Consider the following 26,837-nt stretch of genomic DNA (forward strand, 5'->3'; position numbering starts at 1 on the left):
AGAAGGAGCTTTTCAAACAGTCCTCTTCTTAAATATATGTCACAATGATTCATGATTAATCGTGTTGTTAATATTGAGTATGGAATTTTTATGAGTGAAAATCACATTTATTTACATAATAATAGTGGACTGATTTCAAATCAGTTTTGATATGCTTGCACCCTTACAATGGTCCAATAAGAAAGACAGTATTATCATATTCATGATTATAGACATAGAAATAGTAGTTGAGAAAAGTTGTTTTCATCAATATCACATACACTAGCAAGTGGAAAACCCATGCTTTTAATTTAAGATCGAATAGGGGGAATCTTTGCTTTTATGGATTTCTTTATGTATTTAAAATATTTTTATTTTAAATTCTAAACCTAACACCTTTACTTTTTAAATAGTATATATTTTTCCCTTTTTACAAAATGTTAGCTCTTCATTGTATTGAATTTAGAAAATATCTTAAAGAACAAAACAGAAATAACCACCATTAATAATCTGGTATGAGTAATTGAACTCCTTTTGTCCTAAAAAAAATTACAAATGTGAAATGTGTTTTGAAATTTGTGTAAAAGCTAGAGTATTATTTGATTTAAATCTATTATTTAAGTTTAATTTAGTGAAGTAAAGGTAATTTTATGAGTTATTCAAATCAGAATTGTAGTGATGTGGCCTCACATATATGAAGTAAGTCAACATGAGGAATATTTTGCTTATAGATTCCTTTTTATCCTGATTTTATCTTAATTGTGCTAACAAAGGCATGGTTTATCTAAAAAGAGATCTGAATAAGGTCAGATCTCTAAAAAATGTTGACATTTTTTACTGTGAACCTAAAATATGTTCCTTCTAATAACTGAAGCTTTATTTCTATAACTAGAATCTACATTTCTGTGTGTGTGTATTGAATGTTTGTGTTCTGTTGATTACAAACAACACTTCAGCAGTGCACTGTTCAATACTAGTACTGACATCCCTTTTCTTAATGAGCACTAAATGTGTGCCAGTCACTATTCTATGTGCTGTACACCCTTTATCTCATTTAATCAGCAGAACAACCCACTGAATGTGGTACTTTTATTATCTCAAAGTTACTGATGAAGAAACAGGGGCACATGCAAGTTAAATAACTTTCTAAGTTCATATAGATAAAAATGACAAATCCAGGATTTAAACCCACTAACAGCATCCTTGTCTACCTTTAGAAATAAGTTGTAGGCAAGGAACAACCCTTGTTTAATATCTAATTTTAAATAGCCTCCAGATGAAGATAACAAATGTATTAGAAAATAATGGCAATTATATGCATTCTATTTCAGACTATTTTCCCACTTTCAATAAATTAAGATAAATGGCATATTTGTTAAAGTGTGAAATGTTAGGAAAAAATCTCAGTTCTAGTCATAGATCTCTACTAACCCTGAAATTAGGGATACCACTTTAACTCTTTGACCTGGAATTCTTTATTCAAAGGAATCAAAGGAGATGATTTCAAAGTGTTTTCCAATTCTAAAATTCTATTAAATCATCTTCTATGTTATCATTTGATTGTCTGTGAGTCAGTGAATGTAGTCATGGCTTCAACCTTCTCCACATGTTTCTCTTGCATCCTTACTTGTAAAGTGAGACTGAGTGTAATGAAAGAATGATAAACCTAGTCACACAAGCCCCTATTTTTAAAACTATGAAGCATCAGTGTAATTTAACAAGCTTAATAGTATTCCATGACACATAACTAAAACTATTCTTTAGAAAAACTCAGAAAGGAAGATGCTGTCTATAAACAGCCGTCTTTGTTGGCTTCAGTACAAATAAATTATATAAAATAGGCATCACTTCCTTATTCTGTAGATTTACTGATTTCAAAGGCCTCTTACCTACTTTTTAAGAACTTTAGCAAGATATAATTCACTTTTCATAAAGTTCATCCCTTTAAGGGGTAAATTCCCTGGTTTTTAGTACATTCACAGAACTGTCCAGATTGACCCGTATTTTCTCTCTTTGCTTGCTGAAGAGCATCTGTCCCCACAAAGTGTTCGGTAGTGGCATTCTACCAGTACTTGCTGAATAAACCACTTCATGGATATAAGGGTATAGCAGAGGGAGCCAGATAATCCTAGCTAAATGCAGATGAAATAGCTTGTAAAAACACAAGGAGTAATTAAGTATTCAGATATAGATTCCCAGAGGCATGCAAATAGATGATTAAAATAACATGTTTATTTGTAACTTTAGCACCTAGAGAAACAGTGTAGGCTTGTTAGCATCAGATAATTTGCCAAGTATGACATTTGTCTCATATATTTGGAATCACTTTATGTGGGACTTAAATTCATAGACACATCTTAGCATCTTCAGAGTAAAATGAATTAACACTCAAGAGTAGTTTTTTGTTTTCTTTTTAAAATAGATTATCACTTGAGAAAGGGCAACATCATAACATTTAATGGCAAAAGTTGAAATTTTTCCATGGGCCCTAGTGATTTAACAGCTCATAAAACCAACAAAAAGAAAGTTTGATCCTTATTTTAGGTTCCTTCTTGTTGATTCTAAGTTGAAAGCATAGCAAGAACGTTTTCACTGGCAGTCTCCTTTATCTTAAAATGTAATGGCACAACATATTTGTCAAAAGCAGCTAAATTATTTCTCATGTGTACACTTGGTTGAGGCAGTTATTACTATAGAAAAGACGAAAAAGAAAATGAGATTTTATTCCCTATCTTGTTTCACCCATAGCTCCAATGAGCATTTGCCTGAGTGTTCCTCTTCATTTCACTGAATGATTATTCTTTATGTTTACTCAGTCCTTGGCCACCCGCTTGGGTGCCCTAATGAGTGGGTTCCCTGGAGTTTGGGCCTGTAACTGTGTATTATGAAAATTCTGTCTGGTGATTCTAATTTGTAAACCTCGTTAGAAACCACTGCATTGAAAGTAAGTAAGCTCTTTTTTATCTCTGCCCTGGGTTCAGTAGTTTTCATTATCCAGTAGATGTCTTTGTAACTTAACTCAAAAGATTTTCCTGACTTTTGATGCCATCCACAAAAGCATTTTCAGGAACTACTTAATCACTATTTTTAACTGATTCTAAGATTTTATTAAAAAAACCTTTTAATGTGTGATAATTACTAGTAAGTTTTTCATTTTAATAAGAAATTACTAAGATTTATAGTCACTGGCACTATGTGATGACTATGTTTATAGTCACCATCATTATATGATGACCTTATATTTGTCTGACATTCTGCAAAACTTCATTATTTTTGCATTTGGAAGCTTCATATTATATGTGAAGAAGCTGAGGCTTAGAAAAGGTGGCAGGTGCCTGGATAATAGCATCAAGATTAAAACCGAGGAATGTAGAGGTAACTTTGCCAAATCTCACCCTGCTGATTAACAGAGACCTTATTTTCAGCAAAACAACATATACAATTATTGCTATTAATTTGAATTTTATTGAGTATACATTTAATTTGAAAATTTTTATTGGTTTCTGATTTGTAAATACATTTACAAAGTTTTTACCAAGTTTATACTTTTACATATCTAAGAATGTACTGTTTCCACTCCAGATTATGCTGTTCTTCCTACACTTATGTTTTCTTGCCTTACACTTAATGTTATTTCTGAAAGTAGACCCCAAATAAGCTAATTTTGGTTTTGCTAAGATTTTCTTAAATATAAACCACTAGTAACTCTTAAATATATTATTTTATGGCTATTAACTAATACATACATGAGTGGTTATTTATTCTTTTGTTACATATGTTCTGAGTAATCATGTACATTTTATTTTATTTTATTTTTTTGAGCTTGTTTCCTTTTTTTAAAATTTTTATTGGAGTATAGTTGCTTTACAGTGTTGTGTTAGTTTCTACTGTCCAGCAAAGTGAATCAGCTATATGTATACATATATCCCCTCTTTTTTGGATTTCCTTCCCATTTAGGTCACCACAGAGCACTGAGTAGAGTTCCCTGTGCTATACAGTAGGTTCTCATTAGTTATCTATTTTATACATAGTATCAATAGTGTATATATGTCAATCCCAATCTCCCAATTTATCCCACCTCCCCCCTTGGTATCCATGCATTTATTCTCTATTTCTGCTTTATGAATAAGATTGTCTATACCAATTTTTTCAGATTCCACATATATGCATTAATATACAATATTTGTTTTTCTCTTTCTGACTTACTTCACTCTGTATGACAGTCTGTAGGTCTATCCATGTCTCTACAAATGACCCAATTTTGTCCTTTCTATGCCTAAGTAATATTCCATTGTATATATGTACCACATCTTCTTTATCCATTCCTCTGTTGATGGGCATTTAGGTTGCCATTGTTATAAAAAAATGAAATACCTAGTAATAAACCTACCTGAGGAGGCAAAAGACCAGTACACAGAAAACTATAAGACACTGATGAAAGAAATCAAAGATGACACAAACAGATGGAGAGATATACTATGTTCTTGGATTGAAAGAATCAATATTGTGAAAATGATTATACTACTGAAAGCAATCTACAGATTCAATGCAATCCCTATCAAATTACCAACAGCATTTTTCACAGAACTAGAACAAAAAATTTTACAATTTATATGGAAACACAGAATACATCGAATAGCAAAAGCAATCTTGAGGAAAAATAAACAAACAAACAGAAAAAAGAGCTGGAGGAATCAGGCTCCCTGACTTCAGACTATACTACAGGGCTACAGTAATCAAGACAGTATGGTACTGGCACAAAAACAGAAATATAGATCCTGCACATTTTAAAAGACAAGTTATTAATCAAATTAAACTTTTAAATTTTAGATTTTTATAGGTAATATTTGCTTTTCCTGAGCACTGAACTTCTAAGAATTAAAATATACTCTAATTATGAATAAACAGATTAAAAAATGTTGCCAAAGTCTTGCAAACCAAGGCAAAATTATAACATTTTACTTGATTTTAATATTACCTTAGCAAATAGAAATAAGAAGTTAGATGTTTTAAAAATATTCATTAAAAGTAGAAAAAACCTTGTTCATTTATTCACACAACTATTGTCTCTAGTAGGCAATTGAGTATGAATTATAATTTGTGGTTTCCTTTAATGAACAGTTTGCTCAAGCAGAAAACCTGAAAGAATATTACACACAGGGTTGTGACAGCCTATTGAGACCTAGAGCATAAGACATGAGCACTCCTCTCCTCAAACACTTACAATTTTAAAAAATTCATAGATGTGAGAATAGCCATTGCCAGACAAAAAGTATACCTACTCTGTTCCACACTTACAGATATATTTCTGGTTGCATATATTGAATTGGATATAAAGACCAATGAATTTAGGAATATAATCTTTAAAACCTAAGCTGTTTGCAGCAAAATGTCACTGTAAGAGCCCAAGATAAAGGATAACTTTAAGAATGTCATTAGGCCGATGAGGTCAGAAAAGATGGTTTTGATCATTGTTACACATCTACCACTTAAAATAGCACATAGTAGGCCTTAAGTAAATATTTATTGGATAAATTAATGAAAAACAACTACAGAAGTATAGTTGATACTTAGAAAGGTAATATATGACACATCAGTCATTTTTAATATAAAAATAAGCTGTAATTTAATATTATTTCTTGAGATGGGTATTGGATCAGAAACTTTTTTTCCTTATCACAGATGAGTCATAAAACTAATTTGAAAATCACAGAGAATCTCAAATTAGGTCCCTGAATAGACAATTATTAATTGTAAAGTATCTTCTTTTAAGGAGGTAATATTTGTGTTACAGATTCTTGGCTCCAGGAATTTTATACATATCTTCTAATCTTTGGTTTTGCAAATTTATTTTTTCATGTGACTAAAAAAATATTTATTGTTATTCCTGCTCACCAAATATTGCAGTGCAATCCTCTAAATTTAACAACATTCAAAACACTATGCAATAAAATAAGAGAAAAAATTTCATGCTCAGTGTTCACCATTGTAATATAACTTAGATTACTTTCTCAATTGCTACTATGAAAACTTTAAATGTAGGAAGTAAACTGCACTGAGAAGATTAAGTTTTCCTAAAGGTGGTTTCATTGGCAATGTAGTAACTGGGAATTATGTTCTCTATTGTAGAATGTTTATGAAAATTGCTTGATTTGCAATTTCATTGGTTTTATTGAAAGCTCATGATGTACAAAAAAAAAAAAAAGATGTGCTATGTGAATAAGAACTGTATCTACACAAGGATAAACAGAAAAAACCTTGATTAAATGAAGTGTGGAAAATGGTTACAGGCTCATTCCAATATCTTTGAGTTTGCAGTTACTTGGAAGCATAAAGTTTGTCATGCCTTAGTTTTGACACGGAATATACTTTTTTTAAAAAAGTGAGAACAAATTTTATTCTATTGCCATGATTAAAAACATGTCAAAGAGAATGAAAAATGTTAACATATTAAATCAACTTTTAAAAAGTGAATAGATTGTAGAGCTCCAAAACAAACACATCGATATTTTCTAGTGAATAAATTTCATGTACTTAATCTTTCTCTTCACTGAATTTTGAATTTAATTCATGCTTGTTATATTTTAAAGAAGGAAATTTCCAACTTGAATTTCCTATGCTTTTATGGATTTTATTCTTAGGGAAATTAGGTGGATGAAGGTGGTTTTCTACTACAAAGACACAAAATTGAAAGAGGTAAACTTAGCTGTTGTAAATACTATTACTACATTCAAATAACAATATTAACTTGCAAGGGTCTCTTTTTGTCACAATCAATAGTCTAATTTGAGGGTTTGGGGGTTTTTTTAGAAAATATTTTACCAAGAAAGACTATGCAGTGTAATGGACAAATGTTTTTGGTAAAGGGGAATTTTATGTGAAATTTGCACAATGATTTTTCATATATATACATAGAATATTAAAAATTGTCAATAAAAACATGTGACAATGCTTAATCACACTTTAGTATTAATAAAAACGTTAATAAAGACTATAAAAACTGTAATTTATTCTCTTATTAAAAAGTATTCTCTGATTAACTGAAAAAACACTCATAGGCTCTAATATCTAAATACAATCACTAGAGGAAAGGGATAGATTTCCTGTAACATTTATTAACATAAGCAGACTGTGAGAATTCTATTAGTCTAGACAGGAGAACTGCAGTGTTTCTTTTGTTTTTCTTATTAATTTTGACAGACTTGAAGTGCTTGCAATTCTGCACTACCAGGTTTCCATGAATCCCCTACTCTGATATAGTTTAATTTTTGCATACTTACCATAGATTTAAAAAATGCTTTAAAATGGGTTTTAAAAAGTTACTTAAATATGAGTGCAGAAAAAACTAATTAGTAATGGAAGATTACATGAAACATTTTTCTTTTGGTTTTAGTGAAAAGAATATGCCTTTGAAAAATAAAATCAAAGCATCTATTGATGTCATCCTACTCATGGTTATAGAGTCATAAATTGAGAAAGAGTGAGAGTATATTTGGACAAAATAATCAAACCATGTTATTTCATGGAGATGATTACTTGTAGTCAGTAAGTATTTATGATTGGCATATCTTTTTCATCACTCTTGAGTCTAATCTCTTAAAGTATAGAGATGTTTTATTGTATTTTGCTCATTTTTTTCTCTTTTCGAGAGAGTACACTTCTGTAACAGTTCAATGATTTCTTTAAAGTGAAATACTTTTTAAAAAATGTATTAATCTTCTTGTGATACTGTTATCACACTAAAAAATTTGGTACTTTGGCTTTGACAATGAGAAATAGAAGACAACCTTCCACACTGAAATATCTTTTTAAAGAAAATGTATTTTGCTATTTATTTCTTTATTTTTCACATTTAAAAATATTCTTTCCAATTAATTAGTTTTTACTTTGCTAAACATCAGGGAATCATTCTTAGGAAAGTAGTTTTTACTTTGATAAACATCAGGAATCATTCTTAGGACTTTTGCTACTCAATGTAATTGTTACAGTTGATGGTTCACCCCAGCTGGTGTCCTCTGCTCTTAATTTTGCATATAAAATACCATTCCCTTCATTTCTATGTATATAACTACAAGATGTTCTACTGCAATAAGCATACTGGCTTTTAAATCATAGAACAAATGTAAATTAAGTGCCTACTGTACGCTAAACCCTATGCCAGAAACTAAATGTTCCATGTTCCACTGAAGCTTAGAAGAGAAACAGTCTTTCTTAATTCGTTGAAATAGGCTTTCTAAATATAATTAAGCACAGTGCATTGCAAAAAATTTATGCTTTGACAGTGAATTCAAAGTTTTCAGAAGATATATTTTAGATTAAAGTTATATTCACTCCTGAATATTGATGAGCTAATGCTGTTTCATATGAATAGAAATTGTTACATTTTTGAAGTTAAAAAAACATATATGGGACTTTGTAAACTATAAATGGGACTTTAATTTTACAGTGTGAAATATATAAAGAAGGCTTCCCTGGTGGTGCCGTTGTTGAGAGTCCGCCTGCCGATGCAGGGGACACGGGTTCGTGCCCCAGTCCGGGAAGATCCCACATGCCGCAGAGTGTCTGGGCCCGTGAGCCATGGCCGCTGGGCCTGCGCATCTGGAGCCTGTGCTCTGCAACGGGAGAGGCCACAACAGTGAGAGGCCCGCATACCGAAAAAAAAAAAAATATATATATATATATATATAAATATAAGCAGTGTAAACTAATAACCAACTAAAATAAGATAGAATAGCTATAAGTCAAAACATGATGTCTTTGGTATTGAGTAATCGAAATTTCTTCAAAGGTGAAAGCAAATGTGCAAAGGTGAAATGGGGCAGAGGGATCATTTTGGCATTGTAGCAATTCCATAAGAAAAATCTAGCCAGGCCTCATGTGGGGCCACTTATTCATAGGAACTGCATTGTAGTTGTGCCATTATTATTTTCTTGTAGTGTTTCCTATTTTTTTCATAAATTTCACTCTTAAGAAAGACGATTTCATTGACTCAACCCAGTCATAATTTGTTCCTCTTGGATCAAGTATTCCCACCCTCTTGCTCTAATTTTTGGATTGTGGGAGGGGCAGGGAGCTTGATCAAAACTTGATCATATCTTGTTTTGCGTTGTCCTTCTAAAGGGGCATGGTGTGTTAAGAATGGGAAGTTATACAGGGTAGGAAGATGTTAGTAAGTTCATAGCATTAAAAATTACCTCATATTATAAGGTATACTACAGCTATCAGTATGCGTTAACATTTTTTTTCTTCTTTTTGCCCCTCATTTTAAACAGAACAGTAATCCATTATTTAAAACATAATAATTAGCATATTCAATAAATGAATCCATTTTTTTTGCCTTAAGGTATCTGTCAGCTATTGCCACAATAATGTTACATAATAAAGAGCCACACAATCTCAAAGCCCTACAACAATACACATTTATTCTCATGCATCTTTGTGTAGGCAGTTGGGTTGACCTAGTCTGGGCTCAACTGGAAAGGTCTGCTTCAGGCTACAAGTCTCTCCGTGTCAATGTCTCCTCTATTCAATGTCTGTTGTCCTCCTTCTGGTACTAGTGAACTAGCAAGGACGTAGTATTCTAGTAACCATGGCAGACGTACAAGAAAGCAAATACATTTCAAATCTGTACTTGGGTCATATTTGTAAATATCCATCGACTGAAACAGTATCATGGATGAGCCCAAAGTCAAGAGGCAGAGAGAGAAACTCCACCTAAAGGTGGGAGGGACTGTGAAGTTGCTTATAGGGATGGGTGAAGAATTGGGATCAATAATTCAATCTACCACAGCTTGTATCTTTAATATGAATCAAACTGCTTTTCTATTTTTCAGCAGTCTTAATAGAAGCCTTTTCTTTTAAAAAAATCCAGGATCTATTAAGTCAAAAAGGAAAAGTGAAGAACAATTTGGTGGAATATTTTTATTTGTTTTTCTTATACTACATTTTCCTTTTGATGTGTGTTTACCACATTCATATGAACAACTGTTGAAAAGTGTACTCCAGGATGCTTTTGCAGTGTGTTTGTTTTGAAGAATAGTATAAAAATTTCCATAAAGTTTCATATGCAACCACAGATATTTTAACTTGATCCTTTATTCTGCATTTACTTTTAGGCGTCCTTAAGAATCTGTTAAAATGCAGAAATTATGCAGTATTGATTTCAGGAAAAGTTGAAGTGGTTACACATGATTGCCTTTGCCTTAAAAGAAATCCTTATTTGGTTCTAATTTGAACAATATTGAAAGCACAACAAAACTAGCTTTTTATTATGTCACCACACATTTGGTGAGTTATGGAAAGCATTTTATTTCAGGAATGGAGTTAACTGTGTCTTGTCCGCACTTCTAGCCATTCTTGTCATTTCTGGCTACTGTCCAAGCCTGCCTGTGACTCATACATACTTCTTTCCTGGTAAGAAATGCATCGAAATCCCAGGAACATATGCTGCTGACTGCTAGAAGAGTTTTAGTGGTGAGACATTAATGCAATTGCTTTTATTTGAGAAATATAATTGGTCACAGTTACATACATGTAGCTTATATGTAAAATATGTTCTATTTTAAAACTCATGACAGTCATTTTTACTTTGCTTTTAAAAATGATGCTGAAAGGAATCTAAAATGTATATGCTTCATTCTTTCCTCTTATTCCAGAATAGTTGGAAAGGAAAAAGTACAAACTTATGTGAAATAAATGCACAGATATCTAAATATACACAAAACTTAATTTAAATTTCAGGTATAAAGTTTGAAATGACAAAGTATTTGTTAGCCTAAAATTCCAAAAAGAGGAGTATTCTAATTCCCAAATTAAATGTTGCTTCATCAGATATTATCATTATATCATGTTTCTCTTATTAAAGTGTTTTCTCTTTAAAAACATAGTAAAATATGGGCTTCCCTGGTGGTGCAGTGGTTGAGAGTCCACCTGCCGATGCAGGGGACACGGGTTCGTGCCCCGTCTGGAAAGATCCCACATGCCATGGAGTGGCTAGAACCGTGAGCCATGGCCGCTGAGCCTGCACATCCGGAGCCTGTGCTCCGCAACGGGAGAGGCCACAGCAGTGAGAGGCCCGTGTACCGCAAAAGAAAAACAAAAACAAAACAAAAAAAAACAAATAGTAAAATAATGTTTAGTATATAAGGTAATATTTTAGTGCTAAATTTCTATGAAATACATGATTTTTCTATTTTTTCTTGTCATTCTGAAGAAACACTGTACCTAAGTGCAAAGATTTCCTTTCTGATGATCCCTGAAGCTTCAGTAAAGTTGGGGCCTGCAACAGACCTGTGTTCTCAAGAATTTCTAGTTCATGTATACGTGCAGTAGTGGTGCTATTAATTTTCTCTAATAGGTCACATCTAACCCCTACTGGTCTTCCATTGTATGGGATCATAGGTCATTTCTCCATAGTTTGATTTTCCCCATTTTCTTCAAGATTTCAGTTTCAAAAGTTCAGAAATACCATCAAGATGAGACAGTACACTATGATTACAGCTACCACAGACTCTTGTGAATAAAGTTGGTTATACATCATAAATAAATAAATACCTCAAAGCATTGTTCACAGAGTATGATTGGACCTTACACACCTATGCAGTCCAAACAAGACATTCCTGACAGTTAGGGACTTTTAGATGTAAACTGTTCTTTGCTAGGGCTCTCTCATAACTAAAGTATGAGTCACTTGCAAACCATAATAGATTTTGGCTCTGCAACATGATGAAGTGTTCTGGATGTAGTGAAAGACTTCACCCAGACTTATGGCAGCAGAATTCCCAGTGGTCACCCAAAATAGGGAAAGAAATGAAGAACAAAATTAAAGGAAATATGCAAACCCTGGCACCATCCCTTCATGGCAATACAGCTCTTTATTCTTGTTGGTAAGAGATGGAAGTACTTGGAGTTTAAACCCATAAATGATAGTACAAGTAGGTGTTGAATTTTCTTGTTCCTAATGACTGAACTTAACCTCATACTTGAAATTTTAAAAAGGGGTAAGATACATGCCCTACCAAATGAAATTATTTGGTTAGTTCTACCAAAAGGCGAATATAGAATGTCAAACTTTCTGCAGAAATGTAATTAGACCTTCTGCTATGTATTCTCAATATATATAGGCTTTGACACAAATTTACTAAATAAAGCCTTGTTATTGGAAGCCAACATAGCATGCAAAATGTGTCAGTCCCACTGAATTGGGTGAATCACATAGTATTTGGCTTCATTTGAAGAGAGGGAATGGGAAGTTATCACCAAACATTTAAAATATAAATTTGATTATTTACTTGAGCCATGGTTTCGATATTTCTATCTTGATGTCTTTGTTTAATGAATGTTGCTCTCGATTCCCAAGTTTAATGTCAAGTCATAGAATGTTTCTTTGCACACACCACCCTGATGTCCCCCAGCACAAAGCCACTCACTGCATTGCAGGCAGACTCATACTTCACACACAGCCTCATCTCAGACAGGAAAGGTGGAGTTTTCCTTTTCAGAGTCAAAGGAAGTGACAGCTCAGGCTTGATAGTTGTACTGATCCTGGTGTGGATTTCAGTTTGGTTACTTTGCTTTCAACTTCAACTTCTCACTTGAACCTCCATACAGAAAATTAAATGCTAGATTTCAGCATTTTGTTTCACGCTGATGAAATAAAAATTGTTTTGAGTGTAAGATTAGACTTTATCCTCACTGAATTTCAGTAGCACCTACACAGTATAAACTAGGGCATCGTTTAGCAAAGTGTTATTGGAGTGACATCATAATGACCTATTAAGGGTAATACACATTCGAATGACCTCAGTTATTTTTTCAGGTTTATTCATGACTTTTGTGGCGTTTAGTGTAGTTGTTTCTGAAGCAGTGATGGGCATTTCATAGGATCTTATATTCCAATCTCCCAACTGGGAGATTTCCTGAGTTGTTATTGTATATGTTTATATACAAGATGTTTTTCCTGAAGCTCTTTTAAATCATTCTTCTGAGTATAAGGTTATTGAATTATCATCAAGTATAATGTCATATCATAAAAATTATGCATGATGGCATCATGGACACACAAGAACTAGGAAGTCAATGGAATTGGATTGGTTCTAAATATTATTGTCATATAGGGCAAATTTGATGAATACATTCCTTATATACCAATAACATATCTAATTTATTAAATTTGCTGAACATGTGACTCTAATAAAAATGTAAAAATAACCTGGGTTTGCTTTTAAAACAAATATCTCTGGAGGGAAAGTTACATGCTAGAGATGGATAAGTGAGAATGCAAAAATGAACAAGACAATTTTTGCCCTCAAAATTCTAGAAGTTACAAATTTGAGCAGTATAAATGATCTGTTAACCTTTACAACAACCAATTTCTATAATATATAAATGTGTTAAAGAAATCAGCAAAAAATACTTCCCTTGAAATAAATATTTTTGGCAGAATTATTAATTAAAAAGGAGTGTTTAAATACAATCTGGTGGCATTATCACAATATCTTTGGAGGTAACACATGTGAACCCTAAGCATTATTTTTGGTGCAATGCTTTGTCACAATTTATGTGGTAATAGTAGTATTTGAGAAACTTGGAGTGTCAGTTTCACAAAAATAAAAAGGCAGTAATGTAAATAATTATGTTTGGCACTAAAAAAAGCAACTAATCAAGCACTATTTGCTGTGATATGTCTTCTTTTACTCTTTTATAGTTTATGTACTTTATGTCTGTCCCACCAACCATTTAGACTTTAGTCATTTCTGAAAATGAATATTACTGCATCTTTTGAGAAAAAGAAATAGCTTCTTTGTAGACATTTTAAAAGCAGTAACTTTTACTGATATCTACAGAGAATTTAGCTATAGTTTCTTTACTTGTAATGTATATCCACCACCTTTTTGCTGAATGTTTAATAGTCTTCCAGTGACATCAGTAAGGCAAACCTTCACAGATTATTTTCCCTTAATGTAAATATATATAAAGGAATTTAAAAATGAGCAAGAAGGTGGATAAAGTAGTATTTGTAGGGTAGATAATCAAACATTAATTTCTACAAATATTATTTTCCTGTACACATCAAATGCATATTTTGTTTGAATGATCTCTGTCTTCGTGCAAAGATTAGAGACAGTGGTCTAAGGCATATTATGCTGCTTGCTCCCTAGCCTGGTTCTTTCCACAGATCTCTGCAAAAATCAGTGGACTAGAGTTAAGAGGCTGACAATAGTTTTTCTTAGATAAATCACTTGACATTTCAATGCTTTGCTTTTGATTAGGAGATGAACTTGATGATATCTAAATTCCTTCTAAGAATTTTAATATTTCTTCTTGCAAATAAATGGATTCCTAAACCTTTGTTGTATTATAAATTTTACAGTCTTTCAAAAGAAAAAAAAAAGATTGTTTTCCAGAACATGTTATGTAGGTTGCAGGAAGACTGTGAATTAAAAATATGTTTTGGGGCATTTTTCATCCTGATTCACTAAGAACCACTTTATTTAGTTTGCAGAGAGATTGTGTATTTAAGAATATGTTTTTAATTGTGGTTGAGATAGTGATCACAATGCAATTATCAGTTTATTAACTGGAGAATGAGCTCATAATGGACCTTGATATTTTAGTCAATTCCTTAGCCTTGAATATAGTGTATTACTTCTGTAATATCAACTTAATTTAGTGAAATACCATATTTTATATTTACACATATGTAATGATTTGATCATTGCTATTGCTAACTAATAATAATAGCAATTGCTCATTTATTATGTATCTGTATTCTGATTTATTGACTTAAGAAATTAAAAGTAAATCCCCAAGATATAACATCATTCCTGATGCAGTGCAGAATAAAATGATAAATTGCATATAATAGGAAAAAATTTTTAAAGAGAAAAGCATTGTACTCATTTCATGGTAACTATTTGCACAGTAAGAGTTTTAGTTTTTAAATATCCATTTGGCTATTCAGCAAGTAGAATATCAAGGATTTTATTCCTTCAGCATAAATAAGTTTGGTGACAATATTTAAAGCCATATTTTTAATTAACTTTTACCTTTACAAAACTACCAAAAGGCAAACCAAATTTTAATGAATTGATCATTAGCCTTAGCGCCTTAATCTCGGTCATATTTTTGTCTTTTAATATCATCATTTACCAAGGTTTCACTGTCTAGGGATCAGGTGTCTCAGCTTAGAAAGTCATTCTGAAGGTACCTAAATGGTAATGGAGTGATGGCCGTAGACAATACCTATGGTTCAGCCGTTAGCTGTAGCTGATGTTTTTGCTATGAATAAGTCAACCACAAAGCTACCAACTGCCTTTGTAATTGTAGCAGATGAAACCACATATGTTCCTTAAGGGTCAAATATCTAAGCACAAAGGTCAACATTTGATAGGCAGGCATAAAATATGCAAGTACCTTATCTTAATGGTGTAATGTTTCTTTCATCTTTGAGGGTCAATTTTCACCAACTTACAGAATTGATACCTTAAAATGTCCCCAGACTTAAGTGATGGAAGCTACTGGCAGTTTGTATTTGTTTTGTTTTCATTTAAAATACAGCCACTTGTGAAGGGAAGCTTCTGAGTTCAAAATGTGATATTTTTCAGACTTCCCTGGCGGTCCAGTGATTAAGACTCTGTGCTTCCAATGCAGAGGTCATGGGTTTGATCCCTGGTCGGGGAACTAAGACCCCACATGTTCAGAGCTTGGCCTAAAAAATAAAAAAAAATATTTTTAAATATGATAGTTTTTACAAAATAATATTTAAATGCAATTATTTTGCTTATTTCAGATCCAAACAAATATAAAAACAGATGTAAAACACTAAAGGGGCAATGCTGGCCCTAAAATCTTAGCTCTCCTGTAGGTTTTTTTTTTTTTTTTTTTGCGGTACGCGGGCCTCTCACTGCCGCGGCCTCCCCCGCTGCGGAGCAGCAGGCTCCAGACGCGCAGGCCCAGTGGCCATGGCTAAGGGGCCCAGCCGCTCCGCGGCACGTGGGATCCTCCCGGACAGGGGCACGAACCCGTGTCCCCTGCATTGGCAGGCGGACCCCCAACCACTGCGCCACCAGGGAAGCCCTATGCTGTAATTTTTGGTGTGTCTTTTAAAAGAATGGAATGTATTTACCAACATATACTTTTTTTAGTTTAGGAATTATATCTTAGACAGTTTTTAAATCTCAGAATTTTAAAATAAACCACTAATAGCCATTATCTGTATTATTTAAAGTTATCTAATTTGTACAGAAAGAAAGGACTCTTTAAAAATTATAATGTCTTAATTCTTATTTCCAGATATCTTCTCTAAACTTTTAATGTTTGACTCCTGTGTTTTATATGATAATATTTCAAAACAAATCATACCAAATCTTAGTCCAAAGAGGGGGTAGTAATGGAAAAAGACTCTCAGGTTGGTGGCAGATCCAAGAGAGTGAGCCAAGTGCATGTTAGGATCTGGACTCATCAAGAGAGATGATAACTGCCAAGGACAAGATGCAGGGCAGTTCAAAGAATTATCCATGGTGTGGGGAACTAACTTCTTGGAATCAAGATGTCAACAATATGTTTTCCTGGAGGTAGTTGTAAATGTTTCTATTTGTACATATTTCCATGATCAAACTTCATTTCTTCCCTGCAAGGGACGGTGGCCTGTCTTATTTTCATCTTTTTTTGTTGTTTTTTTTTGTGTGTTTTTTGCGGTACGCGGGCCTCTCACTGTTGTGGCCTCCCCCGTTGCGGAGCACAGGCTCCGGACGCGCAGGCTCAGCGGCCATGGCTTATGGGCCAAGCCACTCCGCGGCATGTGGGATCTTTCCAGACAGGGCACGAACCCGTGTCCCCTGCATCGGCAGGCGGACTTTCAACCACTGCGCCACCAGGGAAGCCCTCATCTGTATTTTTAATGACTAACATATACCCTTTATGCGATAGATCCTAAAATATTACATGGATAAATATTGGAATCAGTGACCACCTCATAGGTAAACAGGGTCCATGATCTTGGAATTCTTGGTAGTAGAAACATGGCACACCGAGTCAGAAGTGAAGGAATTGCAGGATGACACCTACTTACGCCAATAAGTTCAAATCTCCTCTCCTAGGTAATTCGTACTCCAGGCAATTGAGGGAATCTAGAGGAGTCATGCTGAAAGCTTTTCAGGAATACTTGAGGAAGTGTGAAGTGGAGAAGAGAGACTGGACAGTTAGAGAAAATATCCAGATTTTTCTTTAGAAAGGAATACAAAGTTTCAACTTTTTGATTGGCAAGCTGACACTGATTTGGAAAAAGCATAGTCTGGCTTATTAAATGGATGACCTGTTGTATCCTTAACCAAAAATATAACCTTTGCATATATCAGATCCAATGATGAGATGTTCTAGATCTGTGCCTATAACTGGCTGATTCTAGATACATTCAGAAATGTTTAGTTTTGAACTCATTAATATTTAACTAAATTTATTCTTGCTAATAAAAAAGGAAATACTTTTCTGTACCTGAAGTGATGGAGTTGGCCAAAATTTCATAGAGAATACATGATCACAGACTTTTAGAGCTGTATCTAGGAATCACCTAGTTCATTTTTTTTTTTAATTCTGACAAAGATTTATAGGCTGACTCAAGATTATATGGCTAGTTAGTTCATATGTAAGTGTTCCAAATTCCAGACAGGAATAATATGCACATTTGTAAAAATATATTTATATAGCTGTGACATACTTTTCAGATATGATTCATTTATTGAACACACACACACAAACAAGGGAGGTATGTGTGGAGAGAGAGAAAGACAGGTTTGCATTGTAGTGAAGAAAACACTGACTTACTAGATCTTAACCTATGTACCTTTGATTAACTCATTTCTCTAATGGAAGATAATAGTACCTGCCTCATAGGGCTCTTTTGAGGATTTTATATGTATATATGTGTGTGTGTGGATGCATGTATATATGTGTGTACACATATATATAACTTAAAACAGTGTTTGCTATGTGCATGTTAGTTATAACTATTAAAATATAGAAGGGTCTTGTTCAGTTCATGCACTCATAATGAAGAATCTTTCTATTATACCCAACATGCTTCTAGTGTGTGGTACAGGTCCTGATGTATCTTTGATGTCATGTTTAATTGGTGCCAGTCTGGATTCTCTTTACCCTCAATTTAGTGTTCTTCCTTCCCCCCACAGATATGAACATATACTTACATAAACACACACTCATATATGCATGTCACATATGCAGTCTCTCTCTGGTTCTGAGGAACACCTAGTTCTGTCCTGGTAGTGTGAAAACCAAGATCTACTTTTTGTTGAACGCTTCCCTCTGTGCTAGTCATTTTGCCAGCATCATCAAGGTTTAGTCTTCATAAAATGCTGCAAGATAAATGTTATTATCCTAATTTTAAGATAAGGAGACTGAGGCTCAGAGAAATTAAGTGCTCGAGTTTCCCCAGTTAATAAGTTGCAGAGACAGAATCTGAACTCCAGTCTTTCTAATTCGAAAACTCATGTTGTTTACAACCTTGCAAGGAAGTTGGAAATGCTCCTTATAGACTGCAGTTTTAGCCATTGTGGATCTTTTCTAAAGGAAGTGGTGTAGAGAATGATGTCAGCCAAAAAAGAAGTGGCAGATTTCTAACTACTGAGGCTGTCTTAACCACTTCCTAGACTAATTTGAGCCACTAGCTATGATCAAAACTGTCCTGTTAAATGGTGGAACTATAATAATTATTTAGTACTGAATTTTGTACATTGTTTTCTGGGTTTTTCTTTTTTATCAATTGCTCATCCGTTTACTTGCCTAGCTTTCCTATATGTCCCACTCATTCCTTGCCAGAGAATAATGACAATCCTACCTAGTACTTCTCCCTCCACCCAAGCCCGCCCTCCTCTCTTCCTGGAAAAGAAGAAACCAGAATTCTTTTGCTCTCTCCTAATATTCATACTCATCACTCTTGGATCTGATGGAGTTTTTACAGTGTAACTATAAAAGATGACATTTCATCCTAGGAGAAAAATGTCCTGGTTATATCTGAGCTAAATGGATGGATGGATTTTTCTCCATGACTTGATTTTGTGACCCAACTGGGGAAGCTTTCAGTTTTATTAGCAGCTGTCTCCCCTTTTCTTATCAGATATTCAGCTTTTAGCACCTAGCTCGAAAGAGAAAACACATGGTTTGAAGTTATTATTTAAACTTCACAAATTGTTATTTCTAAACAATTTTTCTTAGGTAGGAAAACAAATAGCTCTGACAAGGATCTTTCAAACAAAGCTGTTAATATTTGCAATTTATATGAATGCTACATCTGAATGGAATGATTGTTTAGCTTTAGTCACATTAAGATGTGTTGAAAGGAGTGGAAATAGAAAGAAAAGATGTGTGTAGTTTTCTTCCCCTAAAGATTGAGAGTTGACTTTAAAGGGAAAAATGCTGAGTGTTTCTTAAAACAAAATGTGAACTTCTTTATTTCCTTTGGACATTAGTTGCCAATATGTAAACATTTCAGGAAGAAATTTTATACAACCTCATCTGTGTGTCAGGCAACATTTAATGGTTGAAAGACAGTCCTAAGTCTCAACAATTCTTCACTGGTGCACAAATCTGGGGATTAAAATGACAGTTGATCGTGGACCTATTCTATTATAAACTCCAAGTTGATCATTTAAAGTCAGTTACGATCAACAAATGATCAAATGATCTTTATTTGGCTTTTATATTTTTCTATAAATATTTCACAACTTTCTCTAGGGTATTTTCTGTTTTTGATGTCATATATGAAGGTTCTGATTCTTTTTGGAAGGACTATTTGAATAGACTCTTGGTATACAATTTAATTGGTATCTTGCAGACATATGCAATATTCATACATTGTTTCTTTCTCTCCTTGTAGGTAGAAATAACACTTCAGGATATCAATGACAATCCGCCAGTGTTCCCAACCGACATGCTGGATCTCACAGTGGAGGAGAACACTGGAGATGGCTCTAAGATTATGCAACTAACAGCCATGGATGCTGACGAGGTAGTTCAGACACCCTCTCTGAATTTTTGAAACCTAGTATTCCAGTGATCTATCAAATTTCTATTGTATGTTGACAACATTTATTTCCTAATAACTAAGGTAAAGCGTTGTGTGCTCTTTTCCAAAGAAATTAAGTAATTCTTGAAATATGATATAGGAATGCTAAAATAAAGACTGTCTAGTCATGATTTTCCTTTGATCAGCAATTAACAACTCAGTTCATTGCTGGCTACATTTTGAATTTCTTAGCCAAATTATTTTAATTTCTCAAATAGTAAAAAATTCCTACAGAAATATCTTATTTTTTAATGCTAGTATCACTCCCATTTGCTATCTTATAACATATATAGCTAAGAATTTATTTTTTATTTGTAATTGAAAAAAGCAAATTATTTAAAATTAAAAAAAAATTAAGGCTACCTTGCAACTTTTCATTTAATTTGCATATATACATATACACAAATATATATAATTTAATTATAGCCTTATATATTTTAAGGAAATTATCTAGGTAGCTAATGAGTTTTCAATTCCATTAATAAACAGAAATTTCTTTCCTAGTGGTAAATTGAAATTTGGGGGCACAATCTAGATTTCTACCTTCTGTATTTATATTTTAAGTTTAGCTAATGCTCCAAATGGCATGGCAGCTTATATAATTTGTAATTTACATTTTTCCCATTAAAAAAATAGTATCACTTGTTTTCTCCTTCTTGCTAGGTAAAGGGTTTAATTAATGTTCTAGAGTTTTGGAAAGAGGAATAAAGTTCCCCTACACTAGTATCCCCTTTCTCTTTAAGCTAAGCCCCAAACAGGTCAGATAATTTAATTTCCTTACCCTCAATTAAAATCCAGAAGTATCTGAAAACTTGATTTTTGGCTTATTTCTTTGACTTTAAAAAGGTAAATAGCGGGTTTGAGCCCCGGTCCGGGAAGATCCCACATGCTGAAGAGCGGCTGAGCCTGTGAGCCATGGCTGCTGAGCCTGCACGTCTGGAGCCTGTGCTCCACAACGGGAGAGGCCACAACAGTGAGGGGCCCGCATACCGCAAAAACAAACAAAAGAAAACGAATATATAAATATATGTATAATTGAATCACTTTGCTGTGCAGCAGAAATTAACACAACATTGTAAATCAACTATACTTCAGTAAAATAAAATTTAAAAAAAAAAAAAAGGGCTTCCCTGGTGGTGCAGTGGTTGAGAGTCCGCCTGCCGATGCAGGGGACACGGGTTTGTGCCCCGGTCCGGGAAGATCCCACATGCCATGGAGCGGCTGGGCCCGTGAGCCATGGCTGCTGATCCTGTGTGTCCGGAGCCTGTGCTCCGGGAGAGGCCACAACAGTGAGAGGCCCGTGTACCGCAAAACAAAAAACAAAAAACAACAACAAAAAAAAGGTAAATAATTCAATAGCAGACTAATATTTAACAGCCAGTACAGAAATATAATGACTTAGTCATTTATACATTTTGCTAAATTTCTTTTTCCTAAGGAAAAGGAAACAAAATAAAGCAAGGGCATTTAGGTAATTGTAGTTTTCTACTGAAAAAGATTTGGTGTTTCAAGTTTAGTACCTTCTACTCAATTTTATATAGAGAAAAGTTTATTCCCAACTCCAGCTACCATTAAGAGTTGTGTGCAGAATATTTCTATTATTATTGATAGATATGAAATATCATCAACTATAATTAAGTAAATACTGCATTTCCTTAAAGCTCATCATTGATAATATATATTTGGATAGCTCAATTCATAAAACTTCATTATCTCTTATTTAGCAAAATAACTAAAAATCAACAACAGAAAAGAAGCTCATGCAATTGCTATAAGCCTACGCAATCGATACATCAAATAATTGTAATTGTAACAACTGCTCTGTTAGCTATACTCTCTGTAGAAACAGAACAAATAAACCTCATTTATTTCAAGTGATTTATCCAAGGCAGGAAGCAATAATATGTTAATTATAATATATATATATTCCGATGGGATACACTAGTCTCTTAAGAACTGATTGTTTTAAAGAGATGCCAACATTCAACCCTTTTAATACTATTATGTTGATACTGTTATAATTTTATTTTCCCCTCTACTTTTTCTTTTCACGATATGACAGAGAAGGGTTAATACAAATGCAGTGCTACCTGTGTGTTTATTTTTCTCTCTTTAACTTTTCTGTGTGTGTGTATGCCCACACACACTTGCATTGTCTTCAAGTTCATCTTTTGAGATGTGTTTATATTTATGATGAAATTTGAAGAAGGCTGGGAAAGTCCTTATGTCTCTAGGTATTTACGTCAACACGGTTTTAGTGTACTTGTTTTATTTCTATTGAGTTTTGTTTTTTAAGTTAAAAAAATGTAAGTAACCATGCTCGTGTTATCCTGAGATGTTCCAGTTTTTTCTTTTTTTTTTAAATTACTAAATGTAAGGTGATGATAGCTAGGATATGCAAGAAGTGCATTTGAGGTGAGAAAGGGTGGGGAGTTAAAGGGGCAGAAACGGGTAAAGTTATAAAGCAGGAATAACTAGGGAAAAGAAAGAATTGTTTGCCATTCAGGGAGCGGTTGGGATGTTGACAATTTGTGCAGGATGTGACTGCACTTGAAGGCATAAAAATCAACACTGAGTATTTTGTAATAGGACCTGTATGCGGGGGCAAGGAGAGGTGGGGTGGAAGGAGGAAAAGGCAGCAGAGGATGGAAGGGAGGAAATAGTTTCACCTGCAACTTTAAAGAAAAGAAGGGGAGGAGACCTTCAAGATGGTGGAGGAGTAAGATGTGGAGATCACCTTCCTCCCCACAAAAACATCAGAAATACATCTACATGTGGAACAACTCCTACAGAACACCTACTGAACGCTGGCAGAAAACCTCAGACTTCCCAAAAGGCAAGAAACTTCCTACGTACCTGGAGAGGGCAAAAGAAAAAAGAATAAACAGAGACAAAAGAATAGGGATGGGACCTGCACCAGTGGGAGGGAGCTGTGAAGGAGGAAAGGTTTCCAGACACTAGGAGCACCTTTGTGGGCGGAGACTGCGGGTGGCGGAGGGGGGAAGCTTCGGAGCCGCAGAGGAGAGCGCAGCCACAGGGGTGCGGAGGGCAAAGAGGAGAGATTCCCGCACAGAGGATCGTTGCCGACCAGCACTCACCAGCCCGAGAGGCTTGTCTGCTCGCGCGAGGGGCGGGCGGGCCTGAGAGCTGAGGCTCCGGCTTCGGTCGGAGCGCCTGGAGAGGACTGGCGGCGTGAACACAGCCTGAAGGGGGCTAGTGCTGCACAGCTGGCCAGGACGGAGTCCGGGGAAAAGTCTGCAGCTGCCGAAGAGGCAAGAGACCATTGTAAACAAGCTCCAGAGAAGAGCTCGAGCTGCGGCTACCAGCGCGGACCCCAGAGGCAGGCATGAAACACTATGGCTGCTGCTGCCGCCACCAAGAAGCCTGTGTGCGAGCACAGGTCACATTCCACACCTCCCCTCCCGGGAGCCTGTGTAGCCTGCTACTGCCAGGGTCCCGTGATCCAGGGACAACTTCCCTGGGAGAACGCACGGCACACCTCAGGCTGGTGCAACGTTATGCTGGCGTCTGCTGCCGCAGGCTCGCCCCGCACTCCGTGCCCCTTCCTCCCCCAGGCCTGAGTGAGCCAGAGCCCCCCAATCAGCGGCTCCTTTAACCTGGTCCTGTCTGGGCGGGAAGAGATGCCTTCAGGCGACCTACACGCAGAGGCGGGGCCAAATCCAAAGCTGAACCCTGGGACCTGTGCGAACAAAGAAGAGAAAGGGAAATCCCTCTCAGCAGCTCAGGAGCAGCGGAGTAAATCTCCACAGTCAACTTGATGTACCCTGCATCTGTGGAATACCTGAATAGACAACGAATCATCCCAAATTGAGGAGGTGGACTTTGGGAGCAACGATATATATATATTTTTCCCTTTTCTCTTTTTGCGTGTATGTGTATGCTTCTTTGTGTAATTTTGACTGTATAGCTTTGCTTTTACCATTTGTCCTAGGGTTCTGTCTATTTCTTTGTTGTTGTCATTGCTTTTTGTTTGTTTTAGTATAGTTTTTAGCGCTTGTTATCATTGGTGGATTTGTTTTTAGGTTTGGTTGCTCTCCTTTTTCTTTCTTTGCTTTTTTAAATTATTTTTATTTTTAATAATTATTTTTTATTTTAATAACTTTATTTTATTTTTTCTTTCTCTCTTTCTTTTTTTCTCCCTTTTCTTCTGAGCCGTGTGACTAACAGGGTCTTGCTGCTCTGGCTGGGTGTCAGGACTGTGTCTCTGAGGTGGGAGAGCCGAGTTCAGGACATTGGTCCACCAGAGACCTCCCGGCTCCATGTAATATCAAATGGTGAAAGCTCTCCCAGAGATTATAAGAAAATTATAAGACACTGATGAAAGAAATGAAAGATGATACAAACAGGTGGAGAGATATACCGTGTTCTTGGAAGAATCAACATTGTGAAAATGACTATACTACCCAAAGCAATCTACAGATTCAATGCAATCCCTATCAAACTACCACTGGTATTTTTAACAGAACTAGAACAAAATATTTCACAATTTGCATGGAAACACAAAAGACCCCAAATAGCCAAAGCAATCTTGAGAAAGGAAAACTGAGGAATCCAGCTCCCTGACTTCAGACTATATGACAAAGCTACAGTAATCAAGACAGTAAGGTACTGGCACAAAAACAGAAATATAGATCAATGGAACAGGATAGAAAGCCCAGAGATAAACCCACGCACATATGGTCACCTTATCTTTGATAAAGGAGGCAAGAATATACGATGGAGAAGAGACAGCCTCTTCAATAAATGGTGCTGGGAAAACTAGACAGCTGCATGGAAAAGAATGAAATTAGAACACTTCCTAACACCATATACAAAAATAAACTCAAAATGGATTAAAGACCTAAATATAATGCCAGACACTATCAAACTCTTAGAGGAAAACATAGGCAGAACACTCTATGACATAAGTCACAGCAAGATCCTTTTTGACCCACCTCCTAGAGAAATGGAAATAAATACAAAAATAAACAAATAGGAACTAATAAAACTTAAAAGCTTTTGCACAGCAAAGGAAACATAAACAAAACGAAAAGACAACCTCAGAATGGGAGAAAATATTTGCAAATGAAGCAACTGACAAAGGATTAATTTCCAAAATTTACAAGGACCTCATGCAGCTCAATATCAAAAGAACAACCCAGTCCAAAAATGGGCAGAAGACCTAAATAGACATTTCTCCATAGAAGATATACAGATTGCCAACAAACACATGAAAGGATGCTCAACATCACTAATCATTAGAGAAATGCAAATCAAAACCACAATGAGGTATCACCTCACACCAGTCAGAATGGCCATCATCAAAAAATCTACAAACAATAAATGCTGGAGAGGGTATGGGGGAAAGGGAGCCCTCTTGTACTGTTGGCGGGAATGTAAATTGATACAGCCACTATGGAGAAGTGTATGGAGGTTCCTTAAAAAACTAAAAATAGAACTACCATACAACCCAGCAATGCCACTATTGAGCATATTCCCTGAGAAAACCATAGTTCAAAAAGAGTCATATACCACAATGTTCATTGCAGTGTGATTTACAATAGCCAGGACATGGAAGCAACCTAAGTGTCCATCGACAGATGAATGGATAAAGAAGATGTGGCACATATATACAATGGAATATTACTCAGCCATAAAAGGAAACGAAATTGAGTTATTTGTAGTTAGGTGGATGGACCTAGAGACTGTCATACAGAGTGAAGTAAGTCAGAAAGAAGAAAACATATACTGTATGCTAACGTATATATAGAATCTGAAAAAAAAAATGGTTCTGAAGAACCTAGGGGCAGGACAGGAATAAATATGCAGATGTAGAGAATGGACTTGAGGACATGGGGAGGGGGAAGGGTAAGCTGGGAGGAAGTGAGAGAGTGGCATGGACTTATATATACTACCAAATGTAAAATAGCTAGTGGGAAGCAGCTGCATAGAACAGGGAGATCAGCTCGGTGCTTTGTGACCACCTAGAGGGGTGGTATAGGGAGGGTGGCAAGGAGATGCAAGAGGGAGAGAGATATGGGGATATATGTATATGTAGAGCTGATCCACTATTTTATAAAGCAGAAACTAACACACCATTGTAAAGCAATTATACTCCTATAAAGATGTTTAAAAAGAAAAAAGGAAGACATTTTTGGAAAATGCTTTTGGACTCTTATGTTTAAAATTTTAAGCCCCTGAGGTTGTTTTCCTTCTTGGATATGTTTTCTCTTAAATTTTTTAGTAGCATTTTAATGACTACTGACTATTTCCAATCCTGGCTTTAGAAACCAATTTCTTTGGCTCTATGCCATGCGTAAGGGATACCTAGGCTTCCTATGGCATTCAGAATTATTGGCTGTTTCCTTTTCTGAGTGGTTTATAATAAATTAATATTAATGCTTTTAGGTAAACCTTCTATCTTCTTCTCTATTGTCAGCTCCTTACCTCTTAGTTAAATTTGAAAATATGTATATATATATATATATGTTTCAAATGTTTTCTCTCTTACCAAATCATGGCTCTGTTTTCTTTCTTCATCTAGTTTTGAGTAGGAGTCAATATTGAAAGCAAGGAGTTGCTTTTACTTTGTGGCCAGCATTAAATTGTCACACAACTATCCAGTAGATTGATTTTGCAAGATTAATAGAATTCTTTAAAATGCTAAGATTATGTAGGTAATCAGCAAATTATGTCCATATATTCTTTAGTTTATACACTTGTCCTTAATTACTAAATTGAACATAAAAATATTAGTATGTTAGAGAAACTAGTAGAT

General features: G+C 34.9%; 1 protein-coding gene across 2 annotated transcripts in view; it reads left to right on the forward strand.

The window, feature by feature from the left end:
• FAT4 (FAT atypical cadherin 4) overlaps positions 1-26,837 on the forward strand; it is a gene marked incomplete at its 5' end in the record, with an annotated part of 171,708 nt that overhangs the window by 52,708 nt on the left and 92,163 nt on the right. For both annotated transcript variants that reach the window (XM_082653602.1, XM_082653601.1), the window contains one exon: positions 19,871-20,002. In XM_082653602.1, the coding sequence (XP_082509728.1) occupies positions 19,871-20,002 (132 nt within the window). The remainder of the gene's footprint in view (positions 1-19,870; positions 20,003-26,837) is intronic.

This window comes from Grampus griseus (genome assembly GCF_964374135.1).
Source record: "Grampus griseus genome assembly, chromosome: 4".
Lineage (NCBI taxonomy): Eukaryota > Metazoa > Chordata > Mammalia > Artiodactyla > Delphinidae > Grampus > Grampus griseus.